Here is a 17356-nt window from a genome sequence, read left to right as displayed (position 1 = left end):
AAAAAAACAAAAACAACTAAAAAAAGAAACATTTTACAGTCTACATTAATATGAACAGACCGTACAGTCAAAATATGGCCCTGGGACATGTGCCCTCTAGTGTGTTAACGACCCGGTCCCAGGACTTACCGGCGTAGAGGGAGGATTTCTAGACCAATCCGCACCCAGGATCCACGCCGACACCCCGCACGCACCCCAGCGCTGCCCGTGATTGGCTGCAGAAGAACGGGCTCCCCACGGCACAGTGCGTCACCCGGCCTCGTGATGTTTTGCTTTGTGCTCCTGTCACTGAGGTTAAATAATACAGATCAAATATCAGTCACACTCAATGGGTAAATGCCGAGAGTTGTAGTATATAGACCAGACTACTACTGAATAAACTGAATGTTAAAAGGTCTGTATTATGTTCTATCTATGTTTCTTCATCAAAAATTACCCAAAGTTGTGTTTTGTTTCATTCACACATATTTAAGACACAGACCCTGTATATTTAGGCTGAGTTCTTCTCTCAAACAGAAAACATGAGGTAATACAGGAAGTGCTCCACTGTATTTTTAAACTCCATATACCTTCACAAGAATCATTTGCATAATTCAGACCTGGAATGTATAATAACTAAACTGACCTATACTGAACTAAAGGTAAAAGCTGTAACATGAAAACTACGGGACCTTGAATAGAACCTTTATGGTACCAAAAGTAGCTGTAACATCATGGTGCTACTATAACTTTGCTGTGGAGTGGATGTGGTTTGCCACCTATTTGTCACCACAAAGAGGTTATTACTTTACCTAGAATGTTCCACTGTATGGGCATTTCCACAAAGAAAGGCAGATGACACTACCAGGCCCAGTTACAGGCCAGATGGGTGGAAACTGAGGCAACCAAGTATTTTAGAGCAATAAAAACACTGTTGCAGTTAAATTAATGTAAAGTCGATAAGCTGATTGCGAAACTGTGGAATGTTTATATGGATCTTATGCATTTAGACTATATACAAATGCAGGTAGGGAGAAAATGTGTGCATGCAATTGAAATCAAGACAGGGATAATACAGTATTAAGTGTTAAAAATTTAAATTAAGGGTAAAAGTATAGGCTACAAAATTATGAATATGCCTACATATAAAAAATCACCAGGTTAACAGGATGGAAAAATAAATAAATAAATACATAAATAAAAATAAGCCATATGTTATGTCCAAACACTAAGCAGAAGGCCTATTATATTAGATTTTGACTTATACAAACTTTATTGATCCACAAGGGAACTTCTTTGTTATTTTCTCTCTTGTTATTACAAAATGGCTATACTAGGAATATGTCTGTTTGACAAAAGACGCATGTAAATTAAAGTATTATCAATATGGATCTTAAATTTCTCATGTTTTACGTGTGAACATATTTCTAAAACAACAATAACATATTTAAATTTATTTATTTTTATTTATTTTTTTTATTTTTTATTTTATTTTTATTTTTATTTTTATTTTTATTTTTATTTTTATTTTTATTTTTATTCAAAGCTTAGAGATCACATGGCACAGGCGCACGTCACCGTCTCCGGTTACGCACACGCCCTCCTCCTCCTCCTCCTTTACGCACGCCTGCAGGCTCAGCTCCTCTCTGCGGGAGGATGGACTGATCACTCCCTTTCCGACCGTCCAGGCTGACAGACCTGCTTAAAACAACATGCATCTGGTCGACTTTGTGTCCGGCTCTTTCGCAGGTAATTGTATATCTCATAATGAACCGTGTTTTCTCGTAATAGCAGCGTTTAGAGTCAGGTTGAGCGCGAACCATGCGTACACTAGCTCGCTGTAACACTCCAGTTACAATGGCACAGAAGCGGGAGGTTGTGCAATAATAGCGCATAGATGCATTTTAGCACTAACACCATCTTAATAACGCTTACATTTACTGTTTTAACATTAACAAACATCGTATTGTGTTTGGTTCTGTTTCGCTTTCGTGATTGTCAATGGAGACACATAAACGAGCAGAGTGTGTGTATTGTACTGTACTGTAAAGACACGTCCTTGAATAAGATTAGCAAAGAACTGAGCTAAACAAAACAGCTGGAAAATATATTTTAGTCAGTGGAGGTGACAGTTTTGTAGCTGCCTGAAAGGGCAAAGACTATGACCCCGTGTGTAGTAAACGACAGTAAGATAGTTTGATGGGAGGTAGACCAGGGCTGCACAATAAAAAAATAAAAAATAAATTAATTAAAAAATCACATATAAACGCTAAATATATGATAACCTTATAATAACCTTATAATAACTGATGTTACAGAAATTTCTTATACAGAATATCATGAAATTGTGATTTGAAATCGTTAAAAAAGGCACTATTTAACTTGTAAATTAAGGGGTGTGAGCCACTGTAATGTAGTTGAAAACTATTAAGAAAGTCAGATGGGCAAATTCTGACTGAAATATTCAATTTGAAACTAAAACTACAAAAGTCACATGCATTTCCCTATGTTTTTGTTCATCACATGATTAAAATGTCCATATTACGCAATAAATGACTCTTGATCTATGTTAGAATACTGTTACTCCTCAGAAACATACCTGGAGTTATGTTTTGTTTCATTCATTAATGTTTGAATAACCATTTAATATTAGCATGTTTACAGCTCCAGAGCTCAGTATGCTCTGTTCCACCTTGTAATGTCATGAAAAGGTGGTTTTCAAGTTAACAGCTACTTGTTATCTTTCGTTCAGTAGAGATTGGCAATTCCAAGTCTGAAATTATCCAAATGCCTCGAGTGACGGTGTATGGAGTTTAAAAACACAGTGGAGCACTTCCTGTGTTACTACATGACATCGCAAGGTGAACCTAAGTGTTTTCTGCTTGACAGAAGAATTGATTTTAAATATGCAGTGTTTTAGTGTTTAACGTGTGAATGAAACAACACACAACTCCAGGTCTGTTTGTGATGCGGAAACAACATTAGAACATAGATCAGAAAATAGTGTCATATGAGCGTGTTAAATTGCAGGGTTAGCAGGTTTTGTATTTGTGTCAATAATTTATACTGAGACACTAATACTAAAACTATTGAAACTAGTTAGCCTGCTATCATAATCTGAGGTAACAAAACTGAAAATATATATGTATACTTAGGGCAAAATTGAACTACGCTTAAATAGTTTTGGTTTGAAAATACAAATTTTGGACAATTTAATTTTTATATATCATAACAACACTGTTTCATGCCAAATACATTTCTAATTTGCTCTAAAGTTGTCAAAAGTATCAAAAATCAGATACTAGTTGATAGTAAAACCAGTATTGAAACTACATACTCAAGATCACATGATCAAATAAAAAAGTCCCATTCACAGGACAGAAGTTAGCCTTTAGTGAATACTTTAGAATGATCTGGAGCTGTATCAGAAGTATAAGAGCACATCTATAGGAATCTCCCACAAATGATGGAACCTACCTGGACAACACAGATATAAGGTCAAATAGTAATATAAAAGAAAGTACACGATTTAATGGTGAAAATAATAATCAGAGTCCTTTTCTATTAAATCTTTTTTTTTTTTGACATTATGACAACACTGCTTCTTATTACATTATATTTGAAACATCACATATTGCAGACATATTCTTCACTGTACATTCATCAAATCAAACCAGTGCATGCATGTTCTGTATTGTACAGCCCTAGTGGGAGGAGTTGCAGGCAGTTTTAGTGGGAATGAGGCAATATATTCTGGAATAATGGTGATTTATCCCCAGAGTTCCCAGAATCCATGCCAAGCTGCATGGAGGTGGACAAAAAAGGTTACCCTAAATTTGTCCACTCTCCGCGCTTAACAAAGTGGTAAGTGGGTGTATAGTTTTATAGCTGAACATGTAACCAAAACACAGAAATGGTCCTTGCGTGAGTTGACATCCTGTTTTTCTCTTCTCAGGAGCTTGTGGAATGGCAGTTGGATATCCTCTTGACACGGTTAAGGTATCTATTTGAATGGCAAACAATTGTTAACAAACAAATCAGCTATTTTGCATTTTAGAGCTGCTCAATTTTCTACACATACAGGAAAAAAATGACAATAATCGCAAAATCGCTATCGCAATGTTTTTCCAAAATTGTTGAGCATTGTTTTTTTGGTTTTTTTTTACCCCAAGGGGAACTTATTTTTGTTAGAGATATGTAGTGCCAGCCAGAAAAACAAACACTTATCTTTATAAAGTTAAAACTAAAATAAAATAATAACATATAGGTGTTAAAGCTATGACACCTGATTTTGAAACCATAGATTTCATGTTCTTATTCTCCTCTTGAACTTTGTATTGCAACACTGTAACTGCCTTTATTGTCTATTGTTCAATTTATAATATATTGACAAAGGAAAGTAGTCAAGTAAACTGCTGTCTACATGATGGACAATACTAATCTCATTGTTAAAAAGAAACATTGAGAATTAAGTCGGGGTGTTTAGGCTTGTTGATACTTTACAGTGACATCATGCTGGGTGGATACTGCGTCTATGTCTATGGAGGAATGTTTAAGTCACAGAATGTACAAATCCAAGTTGGCAATTAAGTGAATGTATTACCAGCCCAGATTGAAACTGGCCACTAAACTTTGCTCTTTACGGAGCATTGTGTAACTTTTCTAGTGTGGGGTCCGTCAAATGCTTTTCTCCATGGAGATTTCATTGCTTTGTCTGGAATGTTTCTCATTATGGCATTGAACCTTTCTATTTTCATGGAGATCAAACCAGACCAAGTTACAGGTCAGATCCGTGGAGAGGCGACCCTGCTCACAGTCAGAATGCCTGTTTTTCTTGGCATTTTTGAGCTATAAAACCAGCTGTAATTTAATAAATGTAAAGTAGAGCCGTTTAATGTCATACTGTGGAACATTCCATGCAGAGCAATGACATCTCCATAGAAGCAAGCAGGTGACAGGCCTCCAACTGAAAAGTTACATAGTATATTTTTCATCTTATTTTTAAGCTTTTTCTTGTTATAATATTTGTTCATATTTCATAGGTGCGTCTTCAAACTCAGAAACAGTTCACCGGGATATGGCAATGTGCTACTACCACATTTTCAAAGGAAGGGGTGAGTCAGAGGAGGGGTCAAAGTGGTTCGACTTGTCAGACCTGTTAACAGTCTTGGTGGTGAGAATACACCAGACAACACTAGTCCCATTATGAAAAAGAAAGATCCAAAATTATGGTTTTAAGGCCTGTCATTCTAACAAATATTGATGTGTAATTAATGATATACATATGAAAATATGACAACAAATTATACTACTTTATGCCCCTGACACAATAACTTTAAAGCAGAGTAGTTCCATTAAACCTTTTTTTTTTCAATTAGAAACATTGTAAACAAATCATAAGTTGCAATCACAAAATAGCACAATGAAACATTTAAAGAGAGGCTATTATGCAAAATCGATTTTTAGCTTTCAACCATGTCGTAATCAAAAACCTGCCTGAAGAGGTTTTAGATATCATCGATGCATGTTCCAGTATTTTAGCATTTTCTCCCAGGCTTTACCCGAACCTCCTTACAGTTAGCAGTAAGATTCTGTACAATGCTCCTTCCACAAGCCTACGTCACCCAGGCTCTCACACGACAAGTCTCCATAAATATACAAAAACATGATACAATACATCACCTCACAAAGTAAGTCTGATGTGTAGTAGTTTCATTAGTGCGATACATGCTGGTTGTGTTGTGATAGTGCTCTGAAGGGGGAGTGGCTTAATGTGGAGAGCAAAGGGACCGTCAAAACCAAAACTTTGTTAATATATTATTTTCTCTGACTATAGTATTTTCAAAACAATAAAAGGAAACATGGTGTATAAATATGTTATGTGTTGGCAGTTAATAGCCTACAGAAGTCAAATATCCTCTCTTTAAGTAAATCAAAGCAAAGATGTGTTTGATGCTCTAAACATAATTTAATTGTTTTTCTATGACAATGATAATTAAATCTTGAATTCTGTCTGTTAGTATATATAAGTGCTGGATGTCAACAGTGTACACACACCTGAAGACTTTCACAAGCATTCTTTGCAATGGGTAAAGCTGCTAACATAGTGTACCTTTCTGTTACATTACCTAGTCCTGTTTCGGCACATGATTACATGAAGCACTGTACTACTGCTGCTATATTGTTTGTAGGGTATTCATCACCATCTTATCACTATGGAGATGTTATCACTATGGCAATCTTAAAAAAACCTTAGAGCATTATACTGTCAACAGGTCGCCACTCCACAGATCTGCTCTGGTGGCATGACAGCAGTGTCACTATAGAGATATTAGATAAGATAACATAATATCTCATTGTGGGCCATCCATGGTAAGTCAGTAACATTTCCAAGCAGTTGTCAGGCAGACCCTCCACCGGAAAGTTACATAATACATCTTCTAATACAGGGGTGTCAATCTCACATTCACAGAGGCCAAAATTAAAAACTGGGACTAAGTTGTGGGCCTAACTAAATATTTACTGAAAAATTTCAACAACATCTGCATGTTTTCTCTTTTTTCAAGATATGTAATATTAAACCTTTTCTTATTAAAAGAAATGTTTAGTAATAGTTTTGCTTAAACACTGAATCCAGAACATGCATAATATAAAATAATAACATTTTAAATTAATAATGTCTCTATAGTCTATCTGTAGCTGGCGGGCAGCTCTAATCCATATTTGATATGATCTCGGGCCAAATATAATTATACTGCAGGTCAAATTTGGCCCCCGGGCCTGAGTTTGACATGTCTGTTCTAATAGATAAATAAATGTGTCCTGGGTTTGGCCCAGTTTGAGTCCATGTGTAGATTTGGTTTGGTTCCATTCCAGTTCTGGTTTTGTCCTGGTTTATTCCAAGTTTACTCCCAGTGTTGATGTGGTGAATGTGCCATTGTGAATGCACCTTGAGTAATATTTTCTTACTGACTGTTCAAAAGATACAATATTTTTATTTATTTATTGCAGTGAAAATGATCCTAATTTATCATCACTTTGAAACCCATGCATACAAATCAGATGTGCTCATTTGTGTTCCTTGTTGCAGGTGTCCGGGTTCTTTAAAGGCATGGCTCTGCCTGTGACCACCATTGCTATGACCTCCTCCGTAACATTTGGGGTGTACAGGAACTTCCTCCACTGCCTGAGCCAACTGAGAGGGGGAGGAGCTAACACCAGACTGGACGTGGCACTGGCTGGCATGGCTGGAGGCATCGCCCAGGTAACCAAACTCAAACTGGTGCAGTGCTGAAGGAAATAGGAACATTTGTGTTATGGTATCATGATAGGCGTAGCTGTTATATGTTTTTTTTCTTTTTACATTTTGAAAGAATCTTTGATATTGTTTGGTTTTAGCTGACATCACAACATTCTATAGGCTAATAACATTTAATACTGATGAGGGCAAACTAATATTGTTAAAACCTATATTTGATTTGAACATGTCATGTATTTGGAATTACATAAAATACCTGTAAAGATGCTTTATCTGATTTTTGCTGACTTAAAAACATGAAAAACAGAACAAGTTGATTTTAAACAGTTTGTAGTGGTTCAAAGTTTTTCCTCATTTATCTTTATAAATTCAGATTATCATAATTATTAACTGTGATGAATTTATAAGTGCTTTTCATAGCTCTCAGAGACCTTTGCAGAGTTTTGCAAAGTTCCACAGTGCAGCTTTATATCTCCGGCTACTAGAGGTGTAATGGTACATGTATTTGTGCCAAACCGTTTCAGTACAGGATGTTCCGTTTGGTGCAGGGCTGTGCACAAGTGAATTTGCGCAATTTGTGGGTGTTTACATTCTGCCACTACATGTGCGGCTACACGGATGACTCGGCCCTTTAATATTCACAAGAGAACTCGTCCGTGATTAGGGTGGCAGTGTTTTCCACAGTGCTTTATAGTTAGGGTGGCCACCATGACAACAATTGCCCCCTCGCTTTGACTACATCCGAATCACATGAATCCTTGAAAAACTGCTGTCATCCCGCCACGGTCCTCACTCACTTTCTCCTTTTGCCAGCAAGGAATCTCCACCCCCACCCCCTCCCCTGCCAGCAGATCTGCTCTTACTGCAGACAGTGTGGGCAAGTTGTTTTTTCGGGCCAAAAATATGAAGATTGAGTAAAAGTTCATCCTGGAACTGTTAGTGCTGTGCTTTACTTTTTGAAAAGTTTGTTTACTGTTTAAAATAAATTTATTTTTTATAGTATTTCATACATTTGTTGCTTATTTGAGTATATATTTGTTTTACTTATTAGTATTACCAAGTAGCACTTTGCATTTATTTTATGTTCCTGTTTGTATAATGTTAAAACAAATGGTTGGTTTAATAAAAATACAAATAAACAACAAGCAAATGGTTTTGTTGGCATTTTGTATCATTTATTGGCATGTGTTTAGAATTTTTATAGCCCAGATGACCATTAACATTTTAAAAATTAGTCAATTATTACTTTAATTTTTTATTTTTTTTGGGATTAACTGTTAACAGTGCTAAGTGACAGTAATGACTAACAGCTCTTTCTTTCCCACAGACTTCAGTTATGTCTCCGGGTGATTTGGTGAAGGTCCGTCTCCAGTGTCAAACAGAGTGCAAACGCGGGGGTCCGGTTAAACCCAAATACAGGGGTCCCATCCACTGTCTCCTCAGCATCATGAAGGAGGAGGGGGTCAGGGGCCTGTACAGAGGAGCACTGCCCTTAATGCTACGGGACGGACCCTCTTATGCCACGTACTTCACTGTGTACGCCTCCATCTGTGACGCGCTCGCCGACAAAGACAAGGCCAGACCAGGTATGACTGAAACTCCTCTGGTATGTTCTGTAAACTTGTTTCAGGCATGTGCGGTCACGTTGGTGTTCCCTCTGTGGTAATCCTTCAATTGGGTACTACAGATGTTGAAATTGTTCCTAAATATCTCATCAACATTTGTTCTCAAAGGTGCACTAAGTTACTTTTTTGATGAAGGGTACGCCATCTGCTTGTATCCATAGAGATGCTATTTCCTTGCCTGGGATGTTCCTCAGTAAAGGATTAAACTGATATATTTAGGTTTTAGTACTCAATAATACATTAAAAATTATGTATTGTTGCTGTGAGTGGGATCGCGTCTCCACAGATCTGACAGTAACATGGCCTAGTAGCACCACCCACTTGTTTCCACAGAGATGGATGATTAATCTGATTAATCACTGATTAATGCTGGGATTTAGGTAGTGACCATTCAGATCACACAGAGGCATTTTAGGTTTAATCAACTGGATTTCAGCCTTGGAACTGACAACACAAAAAAAAGAGGGGCTCATTCTCTTTTCTAATTTGATCAAAACACTAAATTATAATGTAAACAGCTTGGTCATTGTGTCCAGTGTTTTTGTAATTAAAAGAAAAAGAGCACAGCGTAATTTATTACATATGTAAAAGTAGTTTACATATGCATTTTGTGCTTTAGTTTTTATGACAGTTATTCATTGTGAAAGCAGTATGAGCAATTCACTTTGGGTTGCCAGATTGGAATGAACCCAAAATAGCTCTAGGACATGATGTATCCTCATATGACAGCTAATGGCATCCAGGTAGTTTTGATTTAATGCCAGATTCACTCATCACAGCTCTTACCTCTAAGGTAATATTATCTTCCTGTGAAGTAGGGAGATAAATCAACCTTGAAAAAAGGTTGTAAATGAAGCTAGTAAAATGAAGAAGCCAAACAAAACTAGCCTAATTATAATTTACATTGTCAATTTAAATCATTTTCTCTTATATAGATATCTCAATTTACATAGTGAGGATTTCTGGAGTGCTGTTAAACAAGCCCCTCTCAAATAACATTACACTCACAAGTTACCTAGATTTAGCCAACACTTTTTCAGTCAGTCTTTCACATTTTTGTTGAAAATCAAGCACAAATGTTTTGTTTAAATCCATTTTGTTTTTTTTCTTGAGTTTTTAAACAATCAGAAAATCTTGTTGGCAGTGTTTGCTAATGTGTGCATTATTTCACCATGGCAACTGCTGAACATGCATGCAGTGCACCCCCTGCGTGATGTCACTGCAATGTTCCTGTTCATAGTGAGCTAGTGATTTTTTTAACCTGTGGAGACTTGAAGTATTGGCTGTTACTTGACCAGGGCCTGGGGCAGTGTACTTATACTACTGCTCTCTGACTAAAGAATGTTTTCAGAGCAGCTTGAACTTCACCACATGTTTAAGTATGTGGTCCTCTGGCATTCCCACTGTCACACTCACAAATGTATTACCATGCACTGAAACCACGTTAGCTCCCAGTGGACACCGCAGTTTTCTAACGTGGAAGTCAGTGGATTTGTTTTTTTAATAAGTTGTTTTATATGAATATTGCATTTAGTCGATATTTGTAAAGTGGATGTGTTCATTAAAGCAGTGTTTCCCAAACTTTTTTCTGGGAACCCATATTTTAAAAGTCACAAACCTTTGCGACCCAAGTCAATAATTATTTGTAAATCACAAAATAAAGGTGGATTTGACCATTATTGAACATTGTTGACTGAGTGATCGTGTCTCTCTGAACAATTAGTATTATTCTTTAAGCTTTAAACAATGAAAAACAGTAATACCAGTAATAAAATGATCCGTAGGTCACCTATTTTGGACATTAAATGTAGCCCATTTCTTTTTTCTTTCAGAATTCAGTTGAACCAGCAATACTGGAACAAAATAGTCAATAAAATAATTACAGCAAGATTAGAAATTATACAAAACATGTACATAACATTTCAACATTTCTAATGCGTTTTTTTGTAGCACGTTCCAGTCCAGGGTGCAGGAGCGCAGCGTCCCATATCAGTAAGCACAGAAAGTCTCGTGTCAGAAGTGTATATTGCAGACTTACATGCAGATCGTGACAAGGCAACCCCCAAAAAAATCTCTTGCGACCCACTTGAGGGAAACAATGCTTTAAAGCACTCATATTACTCTATTTTCTGATCTATGTTATAATGTTGTTTCCTCATCCAAAATGTATGCTTTGTTTCATTCACACATGGTTAACACACAAACTCTGAATATTTAGGCTGAGTTCTTCTCACAAATGTCATATGGTAAAACTAGAAGTGCTAAACACACCTTCATTGGAATTATTTAAGGAATTTCAGCCTCTACTGAATGTAAATTTAAAGGTAGCTGCTTACATAAAAATTACTGCTTCATGACATCACAAGGTGGAACAGAGCATTTTGAGCTTTGGAGATGTAGACGGATGAATAATAAAGGATTAGCATGGAAATAAAGGAAAATCAAGGAAAACAATAAAAATAAAGGAAAAGCATGCGTAAATGAAACACAACTTCAGGTTTGTTTTTGATGAGGTAAAACATTCTAACATGACTAAAAGGCTTAAAGCTCACAAGAGTCAATTTTGCATAATGTAGGACATTTAATATTTCTCCTTATTTCTTTGTTATTTCAGACTGGGGTGTGGTGATGCTCGCTGGGGGAGTAGCCGGTGCCTCCGCCTGGGCTGTTGGTACCCCCATGGACGTGATCAAAGCTCGAATCCAGATGGACGGAGCTCGAGACGTGAAACAGTACCGGGGTCTGCTCCACTGCATCAGAGAGACCGTCCGCACAGAGGGGGCCAGGGTCTTCTATCGCAGTCTATGGATCAACTGCCTGCGCGCCTTCCCCTCCAACATGGTGGTGTTCATGACCTATGAACTCTTAACCGACTTCCTGCGAGTGAGGACGCAATCGGATGACATGCCCTACGTGGTAATGGACTAAAAATACACGCACATATAGTTTTTCTTATTCATTCATGTGAAAAGAAATGTTGCAGGAACAATACGAAACAAAATATTCTATCTTAGGACTGGTGATAAGTACTCAAAATAGCGGCTATAAACAGGAAGTTGAATGGTCACTAACTTAATTATATTTACATCAATTTTTTCTTATTTATTCATCCATAACTGTGAAAAGAAAAGTTGCAAGAGTAAAACAAAACAAAATATTCAGTTTTATTAATGGTGAAAAATACTCAGAAGTTGAAACAATGGCCACATCTCTAACTACTGAAACTGTAACTTTACATTTATAGCCCTATACACACGGGATTAGTATTACCTGTGGACCTTTGGTGATTTGTAATAATGTGGAGGATGCCTGAGATCTTAATCTCGTGCAAATGAGCCATGTTTGTAATTTTTAAAGTAAAAATTCCATCGCAAATTACCTACTATATTTCGCCAAGCGCACACATTCGGTGATAACACTAGTCCTGTGAGAATCTGGATCTTAGTGTTTGTTGTTGTAATTGCGTGCCTTTTCTATCTCATTCTTTTCTTCCTGCGATCTTTTCTCTTTCAATCTCAATCAGTGTCAGTAAAATAGAGTAATTTATGGACTTGGCTTATCCCGTGCCAATTCTCTGCAAGTAACACAGAGGTGGGGCAGTAATTTGCAAATTACCAGATGTCCCAAGGTATCTCGTGCAAATAGGGCTAAAGTTTGTATTATTTATCCGTGGTTGTGATACAAATTCAGCATTGTTGACAGGGCAATTAACAAAACAAAAATATTTTATAGTGAATGGTAGAGATGGGATGAGATACAATTTCCACAAGATGAAACAAGACGAGATTTGAACATAATTCCTAATATATAAAGTGTGCAATAATGTTTCCAAATTGAACTTACAATTTTGGATTCATTTAATTTAATATTTTTGTTGCCATAATAGCACTACTGTTTGGAACTATAATCTAAGATGTAATTCACCGATGCGTGGCTCCTTTTTACTCAATTTAAATTTAAAATACATGAGGGCAAATTCTCACGAGATTTTGTGACACGAGATCTTCCCTCATGAATGGTGAAAAGTACTCAAAATGGTGCCTATCACCATATCACCAACATATCATTTTTATGTTAGTTAAAATACAAAATGTCATTAATATTTCAGTAAAATAATGTCAGTTTTTTTATTAATTCAAAAATAACCCTAAAACCAAAAATACTCATAATCTCACTAAAATATCAAACTGTACTTTTGATAAAATAATGGCTGGGAATTATTAGAAAAAAATGCCTTCTCATGTTATCATCCAAATATTGATTTTAATGCTGTATGAATTTGCTTTCCATATCAGTACTGTTAATAGACCAGACATGCTTTTAATTAACTACCATTTTGCTGAAAAAAGAGTGAAATGGTTTCTTGAACTATCTCAGTTACCATATCATGTTACATTGTTTAAAAGGTGCTGGTTGAAATGGAACAGTAAAGATATTGTTCTCGTTTGTATTCGAGAATAATCCTGCAGTTAGCGCAATGTCTTCCTTTTACCACAAGAGGGCCTCAGCGGACTGTTCATAGTGTTGACATTTTCTACAGGCCTTTATTAATATGCACCAAAACTGTTCAAATGTGCTGCTGTAGATCATTCTCTGCAAAAATGACTTGAATTCATATTTTTGTAGGACTGTTACAGTTTTGTAAAGATACCGGTAGGTGTAGTTAAAGGTGCATTGTGTAACTTTTCTGGTGGAGGGTCCGTCAGATGTGTTTTCTTCATGGAGATGGAGAGACAGTATGGCATTAAACTTTTCAATCTTCATGGAGATCAAACCAAACCAAGTTACAGGTCAGATCTATGGACAGGCAGCACTGTTCAAAGTCAGAATCTGTTTTTCTAGGTATTTTTGAGCAGTAAAACCACCTGTAGTTAAATAAACATGAGGCAGAGCTGTTAAACGTTATACTGTTGATGGACGCCCAACCAAAAAGTTACACAGTGCACCTTTATAATTTAGGATAGGTCTAATTTAGATATCAACAGAAGTTTATTTCAAAAGCTATTTCGCTCATCAGTACTTGACTCATAGTTGTATTTCAATTAATATCATGCATGTTTGAGTAATCCTGTATTGTCCTGCATTTGAGGCATAAGAACTCAGAAAATTGCAGTTTTCACCTACCCCCTATCCCCACAATTCTAGATGCATACACAAATGTCCAAAACAGTGACACAAAAAATACATTTAAAACATGTCATTGAGAATCTGCTGGTTGCTACAGTGAAATTCCACTTTAAAAAGGCAGGTTCAGTTCTGTAATTTTGAATAAGAACTCAACAAATCTGTTTCTGTTACCTATACTTCATTAAGGGTCAACATTGCAGTTCAATTAACAGAATGTAGCATAATGAGCTCCGTATGTGATGGTTTATTGCCAAATAGTGTACCAGAAAAAGCATTATATCTGTTCTTTCATATACATTTTCTATTACGCTGGCAGATACATTTATGAGAAAAAGTCCAGCAATTTAATAAGTCTATACTGCTCAGATGAATACTAATGTTCCAAGAAATCAATATGCCTTCGCTCTTACACTTTAAAAACTGTATTACAATCACACAAATTGACCTTCCAATATTTGTGTACCATAATTAAGAATAAATCAGCATTACAGTCGTTATCAGTATCACAGTTAGGTCATGTTTATGAAATTTCAAATCTAAATCTTACACGGTTCCTTTATTCTCGAGGGGCAGTTTAACAGAAAGACTGTGAGGTTGGGTAGGTACAAGTCATATTAACTTGTGTTGATGCAAATGAATGTTACTCTGTGTTCTAAAATGGCACATAGTAATATAACCAGGACTATTTATATTAAATAGAAAACCTTCCTCTTACATAATTAAACTGTATGGTACTGTGCTAAAACAGACTATTACTCCAGAAAAATATTATAGTTTGAACTGATTTGACTTTTTGTTTCGCAAATTTAATTTCAAAAACTTACATTTAAAAGTGCAATTTTCTTACCCTAATAAATATGGAATTGCTTTACACATAATTTTTAAATATACTGGTAAAGTCAGATAATATTTGCCTTTATGCGCAAAACTACTCCAAATGTATATGTTTGAAAGTGTATCGTTGCTTTCCTAAAAGTGCACTGCGTAACTTTTCTGCTTGTCTCCATTAAGATATTATTACTTTGCCCTGGAATGTTCCACAGTATGGCATTACACGCATTTTACTTGCATTTATTTCAGTACAAGCTCAAAAACAACTTCAAAATCATGAATTCTTACTGTAAGCAGGCTCGCCTCTCTACAGATCTGACCCGTTTCTTGACAAACTGTGACTTGTTTGTATCCATGGAGATAGAAAAGTTACACAGTGCATCTTTAATATCACTATGGTTTCTCTGCACACTCTTGCCTTGTGATTACTGCTGCGTGTACAGTTATTTGTGGTAAGACGTATAAAATATGTATATTTATATCTGAACTAATAAGAGCTGGTACTGGATTTTAGTGTAATAAACATAGATCTATTTATTTTGTAGATTGAACAGATTTATTCATGTTTATTAGAGTTAAATTATATATCATTTTGTCTGTACGGTCACTTTAAAAGGTTGTTGAACACTGTATTTTCCTCAGATATACTGTATGTAAAGTGTAGTACGCCCTCTAGACAGCAGAACTGTTGCTTTGAAAATGTAAGCTTAAATTTGTCACTGGGTAAATTATAAGAATTATTGCACTGGGGAAAAATTATAAAAAATTACAAAAATTACAAAACTTTTTTTTTTTTATTAAATTTTTTATTGTCACTGTAAACAAACAAAACTGAAACGGTTACTTTAATTCACATATTTTCATACAAGTTTCAATGCATAATTCTATAGTTATTCTGAGTTTTTAAAATTTCTGTTTTAAATTAATTTTCAGTTTTTCATGTTTTTTGTTTTGTTTTTTTACATGTAATTGTATTTATTTGATCTTTTTGATGATAAATTATTATTTGAAATGTTATCTGCTGTCTTCATGGTGACTTTTACATGTCAAGGTCAAATGTCCAAATCTCTGAAATAACATGCCTTCCTTCCATTTTGTTGTGAAGTTAATATATTTTTATGTGTTTTTTTTTTTTTTGTGTGTCTCTTACGCACATGTGTTTACAGATTCACACAATGCTCTCTGTTCACTGACACATTGGGCTAACGGTCCAGTTTACTTGCACATACTAACCTTATTAATGTGAAATCCTGCCTTAAACTCTTTAAGTCCACAGTTGGTTTGGTTAAAATAATATATCTGTATATGTTTGGAAATTATCTATTAATCTATTTATCTGATTATCTGTACAGTGATGTGGAATAACATGTACAGGCAATAAATATTTTAATATTGATTGTTTCTGTTTACTGTGTTCTTGCATTGTTGGCCTTTCAATTTAAGAGTGGGTATTATGCAAAATTGACTTTTTGGAACTTTCTATGTTATAACAGTATAGCTTACAAATAGTGGTGGAGTAACCTAAAGTAATAGCACTGTTACTTCAAAATAATAATACAAAGTACAAAGTAGTGGTTCAAGAATTTACTGGAGTATGAGTAAAAATGATTTGAGGTTACTACTAGTCAAATCGGTGTAACTGTCTGGACATATCTGCTGAGGCGGATAGAGCTGACAAAAATTATACTCAAGTTAGAGTGACCAGATTTGCTAAATGAAAAACTGAGACACCCCTGGTTTGTGGTGGTAGGTAATGATAAAATTGTGAAACAAGTGTGTAATTAAGGAGAATTGTTCTGCACTCAGCCCATTCATGACTTATTCATGAATAACATGAATCAGTATGATTTTGTGTGTAGTGTACCTAAACAAATGACAATTTATGCCTCCCTTTATTGTTGGCAGGTGTCAAATTGGTCAAAAATAGGGACACCTGAAACATTTCTTGCATAAAACTGGGACAAATCAATGGTTTTGGAAAAATCTCTTGGAACACAGTGCTCAAAACTGGGACTGTCCCAGGTAAATAGGATGCCTGGTCACCCTAAATCAAGTAAGACTAAAAACTGTCAGGGCGTAACATTTGATTTATAATTTGAAGTTAATATAATGTGAAGGTGGTGAGCTTGGTCACATGGGAGGAGCTCGGAGTAGAGCCGCTGCTCCTCCACATTGAGAGGAGCCAGCTGAGGTGGCTTGGGCATCTGATCTGGATGCCTCCTGGGCGCCTCCCTAGGGAGGTGTTCTGGGCGTGTCCCACCTGGAGGAGGCCTCGGGGAAGACCCAGGATGCGCTGGAGGGATTATGTCTCTTGGCTTGCCTGGGAATGGTCCCCCTGGAGCTGGAGGAAGTGTCTGGGGTGTGGAAGTCTGGGAGTCCCTGCTGAGACTGCTGCCCCCATGACCCGGCCCCAGATAAGCAGAAGAAAATGGATGGATGGTAATTTGAAGGATTAAACATAAAATAATGTACAAAATCAAAGGATAGGACACAAGTCATCTCAATGATCACAGCCAGAAACTCAGATGTTCAAATC

The 17356-nt window shown here is 36.1% G+C and overlaps 1 protein-coding gene across 3 annotated transcripts; it reads left to right on the top strand.

Moving 5' to 3' along the window:
- Positions 1-1613: 1613 nt before the first annotated feature.
- Positions 1614-16216, top strand: slc25a47a (solute carrier family 25 member 47a). 3 transcript variants are annotated; one of them, XM_020933731.2, is made up of 7 exons: positions 1617-1728; positions 3759-3843; positions 3935-3978; positions 5022-5093; positions 7070-7243; positions 8565-8823; positions 11477-16216. In XM_020933731.2, exons 3-7 carry the CDS (start codon positions 3946-3948, stop codon positions 11788-11790), a joined length of 852 nt encoding a protein of 283 aa, XP_020789390.1. In that variant the 5' UTR covers positions 1617-1728; positions 3759-3843; positions 3935-3945; the 3' UTR covers positions 11791-16216. The 3 variants fall into 3 exon arrangements, with proteins under 3 accessions (XP_020789389.1, XP_020789390.1, XP_055005210.1); XM_020933730.2 differs by lacking the exon at positions 3759-3843 and having other exon boundaries at positions 1614-1728; XM_055149235.1 differs by lacking the exon at positions 1617-1728 and having other exon boundaries at positions 1735-3843.
- Positions 16217-17356: the final 1140 nt, after the last annotated feature.

Source organism: Boleophthalmus pectinirostris, unplaced genomic scaffold (genome assembly GCF_026225935.1).
Source record: "Boleophthalmus pectinirostris isolate CB_2022bp ecotype Guang Dong unplaced genomic scaffold, ASM2622593v1 HiC_scaffold_13, whole genome shotgun sequence".
In the NCBI taxonomy this organism is placed as follows: Eukaryota; Metazoa; Chordata; class Actinopteri; order Gobiiformes; family Gobiidae; genus Boleophthalmus; species Boleophthalmus pectinirostris.
The sequence above is the reverse complement of the archived record's forward strand: the minus strand, read 5'-3'. Positions and strand labels throughout refer to the sequence as shown.